Raw genomic sequence first — 18,321 nt, forward strand, 5'->3', positions numbered from 1 at the left:
TCTGTATGATATTGTAATGGTGACTATATGTCATTATACATTTGTCTAAACCCATAGGAAGTATAACGCCAAGAGAGAACCCTAATGTAAATTATGGACGTGGGGTGATAATGATGTATCAATGTAGGTTAATCAATTATAACTGGTGTAGGATGTAGATAATGGGGGCAGGGGACATATGGGAAATCTCTGCCTTCTGCTCAATTTGACTGTGAACTTCAAACTGCTCTTTAAAAAGTAAATGAAAACAAATCAATGGTTGGAGTGGTGAGAGATGAGCAGGTATAGGCAAAAGGGAGTGAATTTTTTTTTATTGTAGCAAAATCATCAACACAAAATTTACCATCTTAATCATTTTAAGTTTACAATTCAATGATATTAAGTACATTCATATTGCTGTACAACGATCAACCATCATCCATGAGCAGAATTCTTTTCATCTTCAAAACTGAAACACTATACCCATTCATCAGTAACTCATTCCCCCTTCTCCCTGCCCCCAGCAACTGCCATTCTACTTTCTATGAATTTGACTACTCTAGGTACCTTCTATAGATGGAATCATCCAGAATTTGTCTTTTCGTGACTAGTTTAATTTCATAATTTAGCATAATGTCTTCAAGGTTCATCCATATTTGCAGCATATGCCAGTATTTCCCTCCTAATTTTTTAAGGCTTAATAATATTCCATTGTATCTACACACCATTTTGATTATCCATTTATATGTTGACAAATTCCTGGGTTACTTTTACCTTCTGGCTACTGTGAATAATGCTATGGACACAGATGTACAAATATCTCTTTAAATCTCTGCTTTCAGGCCACAGAGGATTTTTAAGAGATGAAGCTATTCTATATGATCTTGGAATGGTAGACACATGGCATTATACATATCAAAACCTACAAAATTTCACAGCTCAAAGAATAAACCTTAAGGTATGCAACTTTTTAAAAAATCATTGAGAAAGTAAAAGGATCCCAAGAAAGAATACAGATTATGTTAAGAAAATATAACTATATTACAAAAATGCATGGAACAACCTCACTTAGGAGGATGAGGGAAATGTTGCTGACCTAAGTAACTTTGAAAATGAGGATTATGTAAGACTAAAAGAAAAAGGAGCTACAATTAATTACTGTACTCTAGTTGATAATGTTGGTTCCCAGGGACTATAAGTTAATAACTTTGATATTGCTATAAATATATACTGAAAAGGAACAAGTAAGCAACTGGATATCAGTTGAAGGGAATTAAGAATGGGACTTTGCCCAGCCGGTGTGGCTCAATGGTTGACCGTTGACCTACAAACCAGGAGGTCATGATTCAATTCCCAGTCAGGGCACATGCCCGGATTGCAGGCTCCATTCCCTTTGGGTGTTGTGCTGGAAGCAGCCAATCAAAGATTCTCTCTCATCATTGATGTTTCTATCTCTCTCCTCCTCTCCCTTCCTCTCTGAGGTCAATAAAATATACATACAGGCAGTCCTTGTAAATACCATTACGTCGGACTCAACTTATGTCGTTTCGTGGTTACGTTGCCATCTCCATTTATAAAAAAAAGTTCCGTCATTTCGAAACATGCAAGATGAGACTGGACCATCTTGTAGTCCCAAAAAGTAAGGGACTTTTAAAAATCATTTTTATGGAGATAATGTTACAGGCACAGGAGCCACCTAAAAAAGCTCCCAATGGGTAAAGCTGAAACAATCTGAGCAATAAAATAAATGAAATAGTAGTGGATTATAAACCAAAGTACAAAATAAATATCCCTGAGTCCTTATTGATATAAATAAATGATTGGATAAGTAAATGTGAGAGACAAATATCCCATTCAGAAGAATTCCAAATAAATTATGTAGATACTCCACCCTAAAAGAGAGAAGCATAACTTCTAAATATGAGCTGTACATAGTGACTTCCTTCTAGAGAATACAGTCTAGATAGAGTGGGAAAAATAACGTGACAGCCTGGCCAGGTAGCTCAGCTGGATGGAATGTAGTCCCAATACGCCAAAGTTATAGGTTCAATCCCCAGTCAGGGCACATACAATAATCAGCCAATGGGTGCATGACTGGGAGGAACAAGTCAATGTCTCTCTGACTCTCTCTCAAATCAATAGATTAAAATAATGTTATAGTGGAATAACCTGACAAACACTATTTCAGCCAGATGATCAACATCAGTATCTGCTAATAAATCATAATATGGTACCTTTGAAATTATGTGATGAAAATGACATATTTTTCCCAAAAAACCATAACTTCAGTCTGATCATGAGAAAAACATCAGACAAATTCCAATAAAGGGGCGTCATATACCTGACCAGTACTTCTCTCAACTCTCAAGGTCATCAAACACAAGGAAAGTCAAGAGAAAATGGCACAGGCAAGATGTGCCTAAAAGACATAAATGGAATGTGGAACAGAAAACGACATTAGATAAAAACTAAGGAAATCTTGCCTGGCCACTGTGGACAATGATTGAGCGCTGACCCATGTACCAAGAGATCATTGGTTCGATTCCCCGTCAGGGCACATGCTTAGGTTGTGGGCCCTATCCCCCACAGGGGGCATTCAGGAGGCAGCTGATCAATGTCTCTCTCTCTCATAAATGTTCTCTCTCTCTCTCTCTCTCATTCAGGAGGCAGCTGATCAATGTCTCTCTCTCTCATAAATGTTCTCTCTCTCTCTCTCTCTCTCTCTCTCCCTCCCTCCCTCCCTCCCTCCCTCTCCTCCTTTCCTCTCTCTCGAAAATATATAAAAACTAATTTTTTTAAAAAAGAAAACTACAGACATCTAAGTAAACTGTGGACTTTCATTAATAACTAGTAGCCCATTTGCAGGAAGAATCCTGCAAGCGGCCGCTGTGGCCGCGTGCGCTGTGCGCTGCTGCTGCCGTTGCGTCCGCCGCACCTGCACCCACGTGCTCTGCCGCCTGCCCCTCTCAGCCCCGCTCCGCCCCGCCCGGGCTTTCCCTCTGGCAGCCACCTTGCTTTCTGCTTTTCCTCCCTCTTCCTTCTAAGTTGTCTTCAGTCTTCACTCCTCCCTCCCTCAGCGTATGCAAATTAACCGCCATCTTTGTTGGGTAATTTGCATACTCGCCCTGATTGGCTGGCGGGCGTGGCTTTGGTTGGTGGGCGTGGTTTGGGCATAGCGAAGGTGCGGTTGATTTGCATATTATTATTTTATTAGGTAGGATAATGTATCACTATTGGTTCATTAATTGTAATAAATTGTAACCGTTCTAATGTATCAATTTAACCTTTTGCACTCGGATGTCGAGTGTGACTCGACATAGTTAGCATCGGTAGCAGGAATCGAGAAAAAAGCAAGCGAGTACAAAGGGTTAAAGAGGGAAAGGAGAGAAAAGTAAGTGCTCTTAACTCTCTGGAGGCAATTTTATAGCTTGGTATTTGTTATATTTAGGTGACTAAGAGACCTGGGTAATTATAGGATATCTTTATTGTTTCCAACATTCAGCAAATCTTTCCACTTGCAAAATAAACTTCTGGACTTATTTTAGGACCCTTTCATCAGTCCCTGCAGTGCCTTCACTCAGTCTGGGGTCAGGTCAACTTCACCACATCCTGTCCAACTGGACACTTGCTCAAAACTCTCATCTGTTCTGGCAGGTGACATCAGCATGGTATGGTGTACCAAGCAAGCAGGAGCCCACAGATTCCAGCTAAGACACATAAGCCCTTCACTTCCAGGCCTCTTGAAATGATGATAGACTGTGTTAGACCCCTCAAGGCCTCATCTCTAAAATATCTGCTCTGTCCCTTATATTATGGCCTTTTCTTAACTCCTATGCTATCATTCACATATACAGAGAAGATATATCCGTATCTTCCACAAAGCCATCCTTAACTCATTGGGGACAGAGACCATAAATGCTATGTTTTGGGGTGCATTCTTCCTTTCTGATAGAATCCTGATTTTGTGCAAGTGGCAAAGTGCCCAACTTTGAACAGTGAGACCTAAGGAGAAGTTTGTTGTGGAGAGTCTAGGAAAGCTTTAGCCTTCCCAATAAACACACAGATATAGCTGATGTTGTTCCTCTCCCCTTCTCCTCGCCCTCCCCCCACCCCCACCCCCGCCCCGGCCCCGTAAATACAGATATAATGGTTGGAGCTGCACCACCTGGCAACCCTGAGGGAAAGTCCAAAACAGCTGCACAGATGCTGAACCTGTTAGTATTGAGTTCATAAACCCATGCCAGTGACTGCCAACTTCCAAATTTCTTGTTATATAAGACAAATAAGTTATTTTTTTAAGTACCTGTTTTTTAAAAAAAATCAAGTGCGGCTCCCAACACCATAAACAGCCATGATAAATGTGACTTCAAAAGAAAGACTTCAAAAGAAAGACTATAGTACACCTCAGAAAGAATAGTACATCTCCCTTCACAACAGGATGGGAAAGAGGTAGGGGATCTGAACAATTCCAGGGTAAAAATCACACAAAATTCTTTAAAAGGACTAAAAATTTTATGCAGGTAGACCTTAATCCTGGTAAACATCTTTTCAGGGTCCTGGGGTCACTAAATATGTAAGGAAAGTCTCTAACATGAAAGACAGGAACCAAAACTCACAAAGGGGGGGGGGGGGGGGGGGAGGTAAGCACCTTGGAGACTATAGGTATTATTTAAGAATAAAAAAACTAAACACAAAAAAATAAAAACTATATTTGAGACCTAAACAGACACTTCTCCAAAGTGGACATACAATCCTACCCTGGGATCCTGAGTCATGGCTTAACTAATAATAAGTACTCATCGGAAAAGTTTTTTAAAAAAATCTTTAAGCTATGTATCACAGCGGTTTCAATTACCTTGATTTTTATCATTTATACTAGAGAAAAATCTCAACTAACCATCATTAACATTTGTCAAAAATCTCCTTAACACTGTATTCTCTGAAATCAATCTTTTGTTTTCCCAATTCATTCTCAATTTACATTATTCTTACATATAACGATCAATTAATACTCAAAGCATATAACAGAACATTCACTGTTCTCACTTTTAGAATCCTTAGGGCTGTATCAGTGATCATTTGCACTTAAATTAAGGAAATGGGAATTCTAGGTCTAAATAATTGAGATAAATTTCATATGATACAACTAGTTATATGTCCAGATTATCAAACGGATCTCAAACCTATTAGAAATACACATGCTGAGGGAGGAAAAACTTAGTACCCAAAACATAATTTGATGATAGTTACAGTAATCTACTGATTCCTTCATTCAACCAACATTTCAGTGCTTATAATATCCCTATTCCTTTTCTACAAATTAAGTATACAGCAGGGATATAGCAGGAACAAACAGATGATTTTTACTCTCTGGAAACAACAAAAATAATGAAGTGCCAAAAATAGGAAAATCTGCCCTGGCCAGATACTCAGTCAAGGTTGCAGGTTTGATTCCCAGTCAGGGCATATACAAGAATCAACCAATGAATGCATAAATAAGTGGAACAACAAATTGGTTTCTCTCCACCCCCTCCCTTTCCTCTCTCTAAAATCAATATTTTTAACTAGAGGCCTGGTGCACAAAATTTGTGCACGGGGGGAGGGGGGGCGGAAGGAGGGTGTTCTTCAGCCCAGCCTGCACCCTCTCCAATCTGAGACCCCTCGAGGGATGTCCGACTGCCCATTTAGGCCCGATCCCACCTAAATGGGCAGTCAGACATCCCTCTCACAATCCAGGACTGCTGGCTCCCAACTGCTCACCTACCTACCTGCCTGCCTGCCTGCCTGCCTGATTGCCCCTAACTGCTTCTGCCTGCCAGCCTGATCACCCCCTAGCCACTCCCCCTGCCAGCATGATCAACACCTAACTGCTCCCCTGCCGGCCCTATTGCCCCCAAATGCCCTCCCCTGCCCACCTGGTCACCCCTAACTGCCCTCCCTTGCAGGCCTGGTCCCTCCCAACTGCCCTCCCCTGCTGGCCATCTTGTGGTAGCCATCTTGTATCCACATGGGGGCGGCCATCTTGTGTGTTGGAGTGATGGTCAATATGCATATTACCTCTTTATTATATAGGATTGTTCTTATTTAAAGAAAAAAAAAGGGAAAAATCTGACCCTATACATTTATGCTTTTTCAAACCATAACAAATACTATATTTCACATATATCATGAGGTATTGTTAAATTCTGATGATTAAGCTCTCTATCAAGACCGTAAGAAAAAAATTGCTCCTAAGCCCCAATTATTAATGACTCATTTGGATTCTATAGGAACATTTTACAAAAACTTTTATTATTCTAGACTTCCTTCTCTTGGACTCCATACAAATTCTAAATGCTGAATCCCACATACAAAAAGCAGTCAGATGTCATCTTACAAAGAGGTGGTTTCAAAGAACTATGATAAATGTGACTTCAAAAGAAAGACTGCCTGGCCAGTGTTGCTCAGTGGTTGAGCAGGAGGTTATCTGTTGATTCCTGGTCAGGGTACATGCCCAGGTTCTGGACTCAATCCCCAGTAGGAGGAGGCAGCCAACCAATGATTCTCTTTCATCATTGACTAGAGGCCCAGTGCACAAATTCATGCACGGGTGGGGTCCCTCGGCCTGGCCAGTGATCAAGGCCTTCTCAGGGGGGCCAGCCAGCCGGAGGGCGGGACCCTGGGAGGTTGGCCAGCCAGCCCCCCAATCAGGGCCCTGGGTGGGGGGGGGCCACAGGAGGTTGGCTGTGGGAGCACACTGATCACCAGTGGGCAGCTCCTGCATTGAGCGTCTGTCCCGTGGTGGTCAGTGCCCGTCATAGCCACTGATCAACCGGTCGTTCTGGTCATTCTGTCATAAGGGTCACTTGGGCTTTTATATATATAGATATATATATATAGAGATGTTTCTATCTCTCCCTTCCTCTCTGCAATCAATAAAAACATATTTTTAAAAGATTATAATACAGAATGAAAATTCTGTGAAAGTAATCTAACGCAACTTATTGTAGGAAAGAAATGCTGAAAAGCACAGAAACAATATTAAAAATAACTGTAACCCCAACAGATTCTTTTAAGCACAATTTGCAATTTTAAAGCATCTATCATTCTGTCATCAATTAAAAATGGTATCTCAAAATATTCTAACCTATTTTTATTCCATGAGAAACTTAGTCCATAAATCAGCTAATAATACTAGTAATTAAAGCAACACTGGGGGAGTCAAAACTGCATTTTTGCAATGAACACCTCTCAACCTCAGAAAAAAACACTGAAACTAAACTGATATAAAAATATTAAGTCACAGATAAGAGGCAAAGGGGGGGAAATGGTATAAAACAAATTGCAGGAATAACATGTTAAAAATAAAAATGATTTCAGAACCAATAACATATTATTAAAGGAACCAACATACTTCTAATATTCTTGCAGAGGTAATCAAATCAATACAACTTTCATCTCCTAAAACCCAGAGATTCCACCTAGTACTACCAAAGGATTCAGAAGAGATAATCCCTCCAGCTTAACAAAGATTCCCTTCTGTGGATTTTTAAAGGTCTAAAAGTTGAGTTCATTATATGCTAATGCATAACTATGCATTCTCATTCTCTCTCTCTCTCTCTCTCTCTCTCTCTCACACACACACACACACACACACACACACACACACACACTTCATGAATTTGAATAAAGCATTCCCCCAGATGAATCTCTTAGCCTGGTCCCATTGTACACTCCATCCCTACTTTCTTTCAGGTATCCTACACTCAAATTCAAGCCAAACCTAGCCACTATACTTAATCAGTCCAGCAAACATTTACTAAAGATCCTGGTAGTGTTAGGCTCTATGCCATGTAGTGTGCTGAGCTGAGGATACAACAATGATTCAGACAATGAATAAGTAATGAGTAAGACATGATCACTGCCCTCTAGGAACTTCTCAGGAATCCCCATATACAAACCCTCCCTATTCCAAATATCTTTTTGGTATGTCTGATATACTGTACATAGCCTGAACTAATATGTAGAACAGTTTTTGCTTTCTAGAAAACAAAACCTTTATATAACCTTTTCTTATTAGTTTTTAAATGCTGTAGGGATGAGTATTTCCTCCAAAACAGCATTTTTCATTTTTGCTATTGAGCCGAAAATGTGTAAGGACTATAGATTATTAAATAAGACACCAGTCCCAGACAGTTTGGCTCAGTGGATAGAGCCTTAGCCCACAGACTGAATGGTTCCGGGTTCAGTTCCGGTCAAGGGCATGTACCTCAGTTGCAGGCTTGAGGCAACCAATCTATGTTTCTGTCTCTCCCCTCCATTCTCTCTAAAAATCCATGGAAAAATAAAAATTATTTTTTAAATAAATAAATAAGATACCACTTGTAGGTACACATAGAAGATGCTCATAATTATAAACTATTACTATTCTCTTGTCCTGTGTTCTGCCTGCAAACATGAGTTAAAATATAGGAAAAAGTAGGTAGAGTAGGTTTTAAGTTTCCAGCCAAACCCACATTTTATAGACTGGGGGAAGGAAAAAGAGTAAATGTTTTAAGATAAAGGCAGGGAAGGGGAATGGAAGTAGCAATGCAGATGAGATACTGGTTAGTGGCAGCTCTCCAGCTCCCACCTTATTATAGTCAGAAGAGAATGGTGTCATAAAAAGGTTTCTTGAAACTCTCACCCTCCTTAATAAATAACAACATCTGTAATACATTTGTAATGTTGAACATGGCAATTTCTACCAACAAAAGGAATGTATACCATGACCATTTTCCAAAGATTTGAATGTGTAAGAAATAACAATAATATAAGGTGGTAGTCCCCTAAGAAAGGTAGCATCCAGAGTGTCTGGAGGGAGTGGGTTGATAGGAACTGGTTAACAGAGACATTCTGTACAATAATATCACTGAAGCGAAGAATTTGGAGTTAAAAGAGTAATATCATCTCAAAATAACTCTAGGGCTATTATAAGCCTTCATAAATCTCACCATGCATTGCACAATGCTTCCCTATAAAAACACAAAACTTTTATTTTTTAAATTAAACTGAATTCCTACAGCAGTTTCATAGTCTTCAAAAAAGCAATACAGCCCTAACAGGTTTGGTTCAGTGGATAGAGCATTGGTCTGTGGACTGAAGGGTCCCAGGTTCGATTCCGGTCAAGGGCATGTACCTTGGTTGCAGGCACAACCCAATAGGGAGTGTGCAGGGGGCAGCTGATCGATGTTTCTCTCTCATCGCTGTTTCTAACTCTTTATCCCTCTCCCTTCCTCTCTGTAAAAAAATCAATAAAATATATTTAAATATATATATATATATAAAAGCAATACAGTTCACACTGATTTAGTTTTTTTTTTCAACCTTCTTTAGATAAGTGCATTCTAAAAAATTTGAAGTAAAATTAAGTCAATATTACAGACGTGGTCTAACCATTGTAGAATACAATGGGACCCAATTCCTTTGTTCTAGACAAATCTATTAATGTGGCCTAACATTCCACCAGTTATTTTGGCAGACAAATCCCCAAAGTATCAGTCAGATACATTCACAAGAAGAACTACTTTTATGTCAGTTCATCCTTCTCCAAACAGTAAAAATTTTTAACCCAAGTACTAAAACTTAGCTTTATCATTCTGCTTTCAGCTCATTTAGACCTTCATGAACTGTTATCTAGACCACCTATTATATCATCACCTGCAAAGCTTTGGTACCACAAAGACTTCTTCCAGGATGTACTTTTAATCAGCAACCAATATTGTGCGTAATGCAAGGAGCTGTTAATTCAATTGGGCAAACATGCACGCTTGTCCTACAAGCATTGTTTTAGCCAGTGAAAACAAAGAAAACTAACTGTGCCTACACTCAAAAACTCAGAAGTCTAGCCCGGCTGGTGTGGCTCAGTGGTTGAACGTCAACCTATGAACCAGGAAGTCATGGTTTGATTCCCAGTGCAGGCTGGATCCCCAGTGTGGGGCATGCAAGAGGCAGCCAATCAATGATTTTCTCTCATCACTGATGTTTCTATCTCTTCCTCTCCCTTCCTATCTGAAATCAATAAAAATATATATATTTTTAAAAACCTCAAAAGTCTAGTACACTTACAATATAAGTGTTAAAATAGAAGTGCTATATAAAGTGCTATGAGGACAAAGATAAGAAATAATTCAAGGGTTAAGACTGGGGTGTTAAATAATCCACTGAATCTACGATCCAATCTACATTTTCAATTTTTTCCGAAAAGTCATGAGCATTCTTAAAATACACTTCCCTAACAATACAACAAAAATAATGATGGTATTTAAATAAAATCTCAGACCAGGAAACTAAGGCATTAAAAAAAAGGTTTATTAAGCCCCTATATATTTAGTTGGATATTTAAACCTACCCTCTAACTTCCAGGCTAGTCACCTCCTTTCCCTTGGGGGGCAAATTTTCAATTAAATCATGATATGAATACGATGTGTTCCGCCACATTTTTTCTTATCTATATATACACTCATAACTGTACATGGACTTTTTTTGTTGTTGAACTTTAACTGGCTTCTCAAAAACAATCAAAAAGCCATTTCCTAATAAGTCAACTTTCTGACTAAACACAGGACTTCTCCAATTTCTAATTTTCTTATTTGTAAGCAGAGCTAATAATTACATCTGTGCTTTGTGGAGTCATTAATACATATTTGGATTATTTTTAATTCAATCATTCTTCCTGTGATAATAAAGAAATCAACACAATAAACCATGCTTAAGATGCTTAATCTAATAATTACACTGCATCCTGAAGAAAGGAAGACACTGCCCACTCTCTGTTTGCTATTACGCAGAACACAGAACAGTGTCCACCTTATTTAAAGACTCATTCAGGACACTAGAAATTCCTTAAAACACAGCTCAAACTTATTATCAGTGCATTCATATCCCTTCACAACTACACTTCCAAAGTCTGCCACAACCCACTGGGCCTATCACTATTAGTTCTGTCCCACAGAATCAGTATTAGAGTGGCTAATGTATTACTTTTTTGTTTTGTTTTTCATTTTAATTTACTACTTTATTCTCAATTTTAACATAAGATTTAAGAAGCATTAAGACAGCAATACAACTACAATGAATATTATAAGAAACTTAGCCCAGCTGGTGTTGCTCAGTGGTTGTAGACCTATGAACCAGGAGGTCACAGTTTAATTCCTATCAGGGCACATGCCCGGATTGCAGGCTCAATGCCTGTTGGGGGTGTGCAGGAGGTAGCCAATCAAAGATTCTCTCTCATCTTTGATGTTTCTCTTTGTCTCCCTCTCCATTCCTCTCTGAAATCAATAAAAATATATTTTTAAAAGAAAGAAACTTAAGTTTGAGTGCATAACTACATATCATTTTTTTGTAACATGGTCTCTCAACAATTAAACCTTCCTGACAGTAATGTAATCCTAAACATGAAAACTGGTTTTTAAATTTGAAATTTCAAGAGAAATTTCCCAACCTCAAATTCCTCAATGGCAAGAGCACAGTATAGTTGTTTGTTACAATCCACTGGAAGCACAATATCCTTTTTTCAAAACTGAGAACAATAAAAACAGGAAGTCTAGTCAAATTTTTCTAAGGTCTCTTCTGGTCCCAATAGTCCTCTACACCAACTTCTACTTATGTAAGGTTTAAGCATCCAGTTGATTCCACATTATTTAGTTCCTAATAAATGTTTCCCTCAAATCCTCAAACCACTAAAAAGATTTAAAACATGGAGATTAAAGTTTAAGAGAAATTTTTTAAATATTTTTTAAATTTCCGAAAAAGATACTAGAACAGAAATTCCCATCTCTTATACAGTTTACCTTTTCAGATTGATATTAAAATGCTGAAAATAAATAACTAAATGATAGGAGAAAGTGGGGGGGGGAGTTGGTAACTGCTTCTGAATTGTATATTCTTAAATTTTAAAAATGTTTTAACTTTATTTTTTAAAGAGATGGAGAGGAAAGAAGAGGAGGGTGGGGAGACAAGACAGACAGAGAGAGATAACCTACAGGGGATCGAACCCACAATCTTAAGTATGTGCCCTCACTGGGAATCAAACCCGCCCCCTTTATGGTGTAAGGGACAACGCTTTAACCAACTTAGCCACACTGACAAGGGCTAAAAAAAGTTTAAAACTGCATAGTGTTCACTAAAATATTACATTGTGTCTCCTTAAAACTGTTTTTCTATAAATGTGATACAAAGTGATTTTTTAAACAAATTAAGAGTTAAGTCTACATGATATCCCTCCACTGTTTTCCTTTGTGTACTTTTAAAAATCTGAAACTTGGTCAATTATATAAAAATAGAAGTATTTTCTAATTATAAAAATGGAAAATAAAACTATACCCCTCTCCCGTAATTGATGGCATGCTATAATATCGAAGGTACCAAACCACACACTATCATCAATTATAGAATGTACACCGCCAAAGGGAAAAGACCAGGAACACCTGAGAATCTAACCGGAGTAAAGGTAATTCCTGTAGCCTACAAGTTTCCCCAATATAGGAAAAATGAATGCTATCTAAGAAACGAAATGAAGAGGCTCCCGAGGTGTTTTCTCTTGGGTGGTGTTTACAGGCTAAGCACTTATCCACAAGGTAACAGGAGCTTCCCGGGCTATAGCTCAGCAGGTGTTCAACCAGATGCTTCTAAAGTCTCTTCCAGTGCTAAGATTCCTAATCTGCAAAATGTAAAATAATAATAATAATAATGTAAAACATCTGTCCCTTCAATTTACCAATCTGCCCTCATTTCACTCCTAAATGCACGTACGGATACTAAAAAGTCCTTTCTCCCCTTTCTCTGCAGGGATTTCACCAGATCCCCGTTAACAAAAGGCACGGAAAACAGCACAGGTGGGCTCCCAGGGGCGGGGCTGGGGCGGGCGGCTCCCGGGCGGCGCCCACGCCCCGTTCCTCGCCGCACCTGAGCAATCACGGCCCTCCACACCGCCACCCTCTCGCGGGGGCGTCGCGAGCGAAACCTGCGACCCATTACGGTCCTCTCGCACCTTGGCCCGACACTGGGCATTGTCTGGAGGCTACAGCGCCCGAGAAAGGCGAGGAAGAAAGAGACAAAAAAAAAAAAAAAGAGGGAAAACCTGCAAGAATACAGAACAACGTTAGGGGAAGTAAAGCCCTCGGGCAGCGCGCGCTCCTTTGGGAAGCACTGGCTTCCCGGGCCATCCCTCCATTGAATTCGGATCCCCAAAGCCACCCCCGGGCCCCAGGTGGCAGGCGAGGTGGCCCGGCGGCAGTCCCCGGGGCTACGGGGTGCGGAGCGCGCAGACGGGCCGGGGAGCCGGGCTGCGGGCCGGGCCTGCCTGGCCGGAGGCCGGGCTCCGAACAAAGCCGCGCGCCTCCCCTACCTGGGCGCGAGCGGCGGGCGGCTCCCCGCGCGGCCCGGCCCGGCGACGCCCTCGCCCCGGGGACGCCCGCCCGGGCGAGGGGCAGCAGCGCGGGCCCCCTCCGCGCCCGCGACCAGCGCCCCTTCGGGACAATGGGGCCCCCTCCCCCGCCGCCGGGCGGGGAGATACAAAGGCTGAGCAGCGCGGCCGGCGCGCGGCCAGGCGCCCGGAAAGTGAAGGCGGAGGAGGGCGAGGGCGAGGGCGCGGGAGGGGATGGCAGCGGGCGCGGGAGCCCACGGGCCGCTGCCCCGCCGTCCAGGGCGCTGCCCCGGCCCACCGGGCGGCGGGGGCTCGGCGGGAGCGCGGACGCGCAGCCCCTCCGACCCCGGCCGAGAGGGCTGCACACAAAGGGGAGCGAACCCCCAACTCCCGCGCCTGGGGCGGCGCCGCCCGCCGGGCTCCGGCCGCCGACAGCCCGCGGCACCCACCCCGCCCGCGCCCTCGGGCCGGGGCCGCGCGCCCCTGTCCACTCACCCACAGCTCCGTGCCCCAGCTCATGGTGGAACCTGCTGCGCCCCGGCCGCCTGCCGCCCGCTCTCCGTCCGTCGGCTCCGCCGTCAGGCTGCACGCCCCCCACTAGCTGGCCGGCGGGCTCGCGGCTGCCGCTCTGCCTCCGAAGGTGCCGCCACCGCAGGCTCCCCAGTGAGTGAGAGCGAGTGGACGGGACCAGCCGCCGCCGCCGCGTCCCCGCCTCCCGGAGCCGGCGGGGAGGGGGCCGAGCCGGGGGAGGCGGGACGCGAGAGGGGAGGGGGCGGGGAGAGGGGAGGGGGCGGGGAGAGGGGAGGGGGCGGGGAGAGGGGAGGGGGCGGGGAGAGGGGAGGGGGCGGGCGCGGTGCACCCTGGGATCGGGGCGGGCCCGCGCTCTCCGGCCGCCGCGGCGGGGTCCTGCGGGTCAGCCACCTGCCCGGCGCCGTGTGGGGTCCCTTCCCGCCCGCACCTCGGGTCGCGGACAGTCTCCCCGCCGATGCCGCTCCGATCGCCGTGCCCAGGACGGAAAGGGAGAGAGGGAAACGACACCCACCGCCCTTCTCTGCCCCGAGCTCCGGGCACCCGCCCTTCCTGCCTCTTCTCCACTCGGGAGAAACCCCGACCAGGAAACCTCTCCCAAATCCCTGGGTTTAGGCCGGGGAGAGCTGGGTTGACTGTATAAGAAAAACGTCTTTGTGGTTAAGGTGATCTTGGGAATCACTAAGATGTGTAGCGGTTGAGTATCAGCTGTGAATGCAATGCCCCCTGATTCTATTTTTAATAAGACATTTTAATTTTATAAGCTCTGTCGGGAAATCATACAAAGAGGCGGATCTTTCAGCATTCTTCTTTGGATGTTGCCATGACCCGAGAGGGAAGACGGGGACAATTGTGTCAAGCTCTCACCTGCAGAAATGAGAACGGAGCTTTTGCCCGTTTTCTGAAATGGGCACCTTGTGGTTGGGGATGGATGGCAAGGGCGCCAGATTCCTCCCCAGTGGTGCAAAGAACCTATCCAGACTTCACATATCTCCCCTTCAGCATGTCAGAGCCTTGGAGGAAGGGCCACCGTTTCCTTCTTCCTTTGTGGAGTTGCTTCCCAGCCTTTCTGAGCAATCATTAACCGCAGTCAGCAAGTTTGGGTGTGCTGTTAGATGTCTAACCTTAACAACTCCCTAACATGCCTTAGCATTAATTGCTCCTCTTCTAGACACACACACTTTCAATCCAGTCACTAGTAGAATACTCCTCAGTGTGTCATGATAGCGGAGTGTCTTGAGTTCTTCCTAAAGAGGAACCCTCATACACTGCTGGTGGGAATGTAAATTGGTACAGCCACTATGGAAATCAGTGTGAATGAAGGATCCTCCCATAATGAAGAATAGAGCTACTGTATGGTCCAGCACTTCCCCTTCTGAGTGTCTGCCCCCCCCCCCCCAATTTTTTTTAATATATTTTATTGATTTTTTACAGAGAGGAAGAGAGAGGGATAGAGAGTTAGAAACATCGATGAGAGAGAAACATCGATCAGCTGCCTCTTGCACACCCCCCACTGGGGATGTGCCCGCAACCAAGGTACATGCCCTTGACCGGAATCGAACCTGGGACCCTTGAGTCCGCAGGCCGACGCTCTATCCACTGAGCCAAACCGGTTTTGACATGCCTCCCAAATTTTTTTAACACATCTATAATATAAAAGGGTAATATGCTAATTAGACCAGACTTCATTCCGGAGGAAGCCTGCTGCGGGGACAAAGCCCGGTCCTGGGTGCCAGAGGGAAACCAGTGCCGGCAGCAAGGGAAGGAAGGCCTACTCTTGCACGAATTTCATGCATCAGGCCTCTAGTTTATTCATAAAGACCTATGGACCCCTATGTTGATGGTAGTCAAGTGTCCTTCGATGGATGATTAGATAAAAAAGATGTGGTAGGGTGGAATACTACTCAGCCATAAGAAAGGATGAAACACTGCCATTTGTGACAACCTGGATCTTGAGAGTATCATGCTAAGTGAAATAAGTCAGACAGAAGAGGCCAAGAACCATATGCTTTCACATGTGGGATATAAAACAGCAACAAACCAACTAACAAAACAAACAAACTCATAGACACACACAACAACTTGGTGTTTACCGGAAGGAAAGGTGGGTGGGCAGAGAATGAAGAGGGCAAAGGGGGTCAAATACAAGGTGAGGAGGGAGACTATATTTTGGGTGGTGAGCACACAGTACAATATACAGATGATGTATGATAGAATTGACCCTTGAAACTTCTGTTAGTTAACCAATGTCACCCCAATAAATTTTTAAAATAAAAAAGTAACATAAATATGAAAAAGACAATCTCCCTGCCAGCATGTCTGCATTTGAAACTCCTCCCCTAGGGCCTGCTCAGGTGCCCCAATGTCTTCACTTCAACCTTTGTCCCTGCATAGCTGTGCTCCCTCTTGGGGTTGAGGCAAACAGCCTGAGCCCTCCTGACAGTCCAGCTAACACGCTTGCTCAGTTCTTTGTTGCCCTTCTCTGAGATGAGCTTGAGCATACAAATACCCTCTTCCAGATGGGTTATGGCCAAATTTTAAATGATTCAATATGCCAATATTTTTCTGCATTTCTTCTATTTCACATAGAATTTCTTTACGGTTATTTGTATCACCTGACACTGCTGCCCACCTCTGCTCTCCCTTCCTATCACTCCTAGACGTCATGAAAGTAATTAGCAATTACAAGGAAAATATACCTATTCAATGGATGTATCATTATTTTTTTTTTGGATGTATCATTATTTAGAACCATTCCAAAGCTAATGTTAAAGCAAAACCTTAGAGACCAAAGGTTTTCCTGAAAGTGTTTGTTGAGCCATATGCTAGCCAGAGAAAGAACCAGGTCCTGCGGCATGCACGCTAAGCCACTAGCATCAGGGCCAGATGGAGAAGACAAACTGTCCACAGTCCTGCGGTTGACCGGGACTTTTTTATACTATGGTTTGAGGAAGAACAATGTACGTTGTTTGAAAGAATTTATATTGGCCATATATTAACGCGGGAGGGCAAGGCGAAGCTGGGAAAGTCCTGGGATAGTGATTAGTGGCATTTGTTGCTTCTGGATTGGGCGTGGGCAACAGTCTGGGAAGTTCCAGGGTAAGCAGAACGCCACGGCATCTAGTAGTCCCCTGTTCTTTCCAGAAAACTGCTGAGATAACTGCTTGAGAGTTGATTCAAAGTTTCAACATACATCCAGGAATGTGTGCAGTCTTTTGTTAGTTTTGGCCTGCAGGCTGCAGATTAACTCTTCTGACTCACCCATCCTCTGGTTTTTGTTTTTCTTTCTTGTGTCTAAAATTTATTGAACCTAAATATTGTCATAAAAGTTAAGACATATGAAGTATAATTTAAACCTAAATTACATACTTTCCCTTCAAAAAGTAAAATAGTGTACTATACATATTAAAGATTATCCTCAACCATACACAATTTACAGAATACCCAAATGGAACAGAAAGTCTTATCTCCTAGATGATCATTCTTTTTTTAAAATATTTTTATTGGTTTCAAAGAAGAAGGGAGAGGGAGAGAGAGATAGTAACATCAATAATGAGAATTGTTGATCAGCTGCCTCCTGCACACCTCCCACTGGGGATTGAGCCCGAAACCTGGGCATGTGCCCTTGACCAGAATCGAACCCAGCGCTCCATCCACTGAGCCAAACCAGCCAGGGCTAGATGAACATTCTTCTTCCAAAGTTTCTAAACAGAACTCCACACTTAGAACAGTTAATTTCTCTGTAAAAAGTTAGGTCTTGGGACACCAAACTCAGATAAAAATTTCTGTTATCCTACATAACTAAGATTTAAGTATAAATCATATAATCAACTTAAATTAATATCTTTTAAATATTTGTATATTAAAATACGCTATTTACTTCACTAAAGTCTTTAAGCAAATTGATTAGAAAGTGAAAGCTAGCACAACAAAAGAATAAATATGTTTTATAGTATATTTTGTCACAACAATCAAATTAATCAGATTTCAAAGTATTCCTTTTTATAACAAACCCCTAAAATAGTATAGGGGCATCCAGAAGGGTTTTATACACACATACATACACATATATAGTCACATACACAAATATATATAATCAGTATGGCAGTTTATAAGGCTGTTGATTTTTGACATAATCAGAATCTACTGGGTATGAAATTATATTTATTTATATATATATATATATGACTTATTCTTTACAGACCCATGACAAGGCATTATGGGAGCAGTGCAAACACATCATTTTTATCTCTAAAAAATGTAAAACAGCACTTCCTGTTCCGTCCTGGGATCCACCTTGAGAGCTGGGGACAAAAGGAACCATTTATCCAACTTGGATTCTGGAACTTATCCCTGCCAGGAATACAGAAGATGAAGAGCAAAGCAGGAAGTGAAGAGAGGCCAACAACTGCAGTGACAGCAGAGTG

General features: G+C 42.7%; 1 protein-coding gene across 3 annotated transcripts in view; it reads right to left on the reverse strand.

The window, feature by feature from the left end:
- FNBP1L (formin binding protein 1 like) overlaps positions 1-14,109 on the reverse strand; it is a 123,432-nt gene extending 109,323 nt beyond the window's left edge. Inside the window, exon 1 of one of the 3 annotated variants that reach the window (XM_079776997.1) lies at positions 13,862-14,105. In XM_079776997.1, coding sequence (XP_079633123.1) covers positions 13,862-13,885 — 24 coding nt within the window. In that variant the 5' untranslated portion in view covers positions 13,886-14,105. Of the gene's footprint in view, positions 1-13,861 lie in introns of all 3 variants that reach the window. The other 2 variants (XM_079776999.1, XM_079776998.1) reach the window with 2 other exon arrangements.
- Between the last annotated feature and the right edge of the window lie 4,212 nt (positions 14,110-18,321).

Source organism: Cnephaeus nilssonii (assembly GCF_951640355.1).
Source record: "Cnephaeus nilssonii genome assembly, chromosome: 7".
NCBI classification, from domain to species: Eukaryota; Metazoa; Chordata; class Mammalia; order Chiroptera; family Vespertilionidae; genus Cnephaeus; species Cnephaeus nilssonii.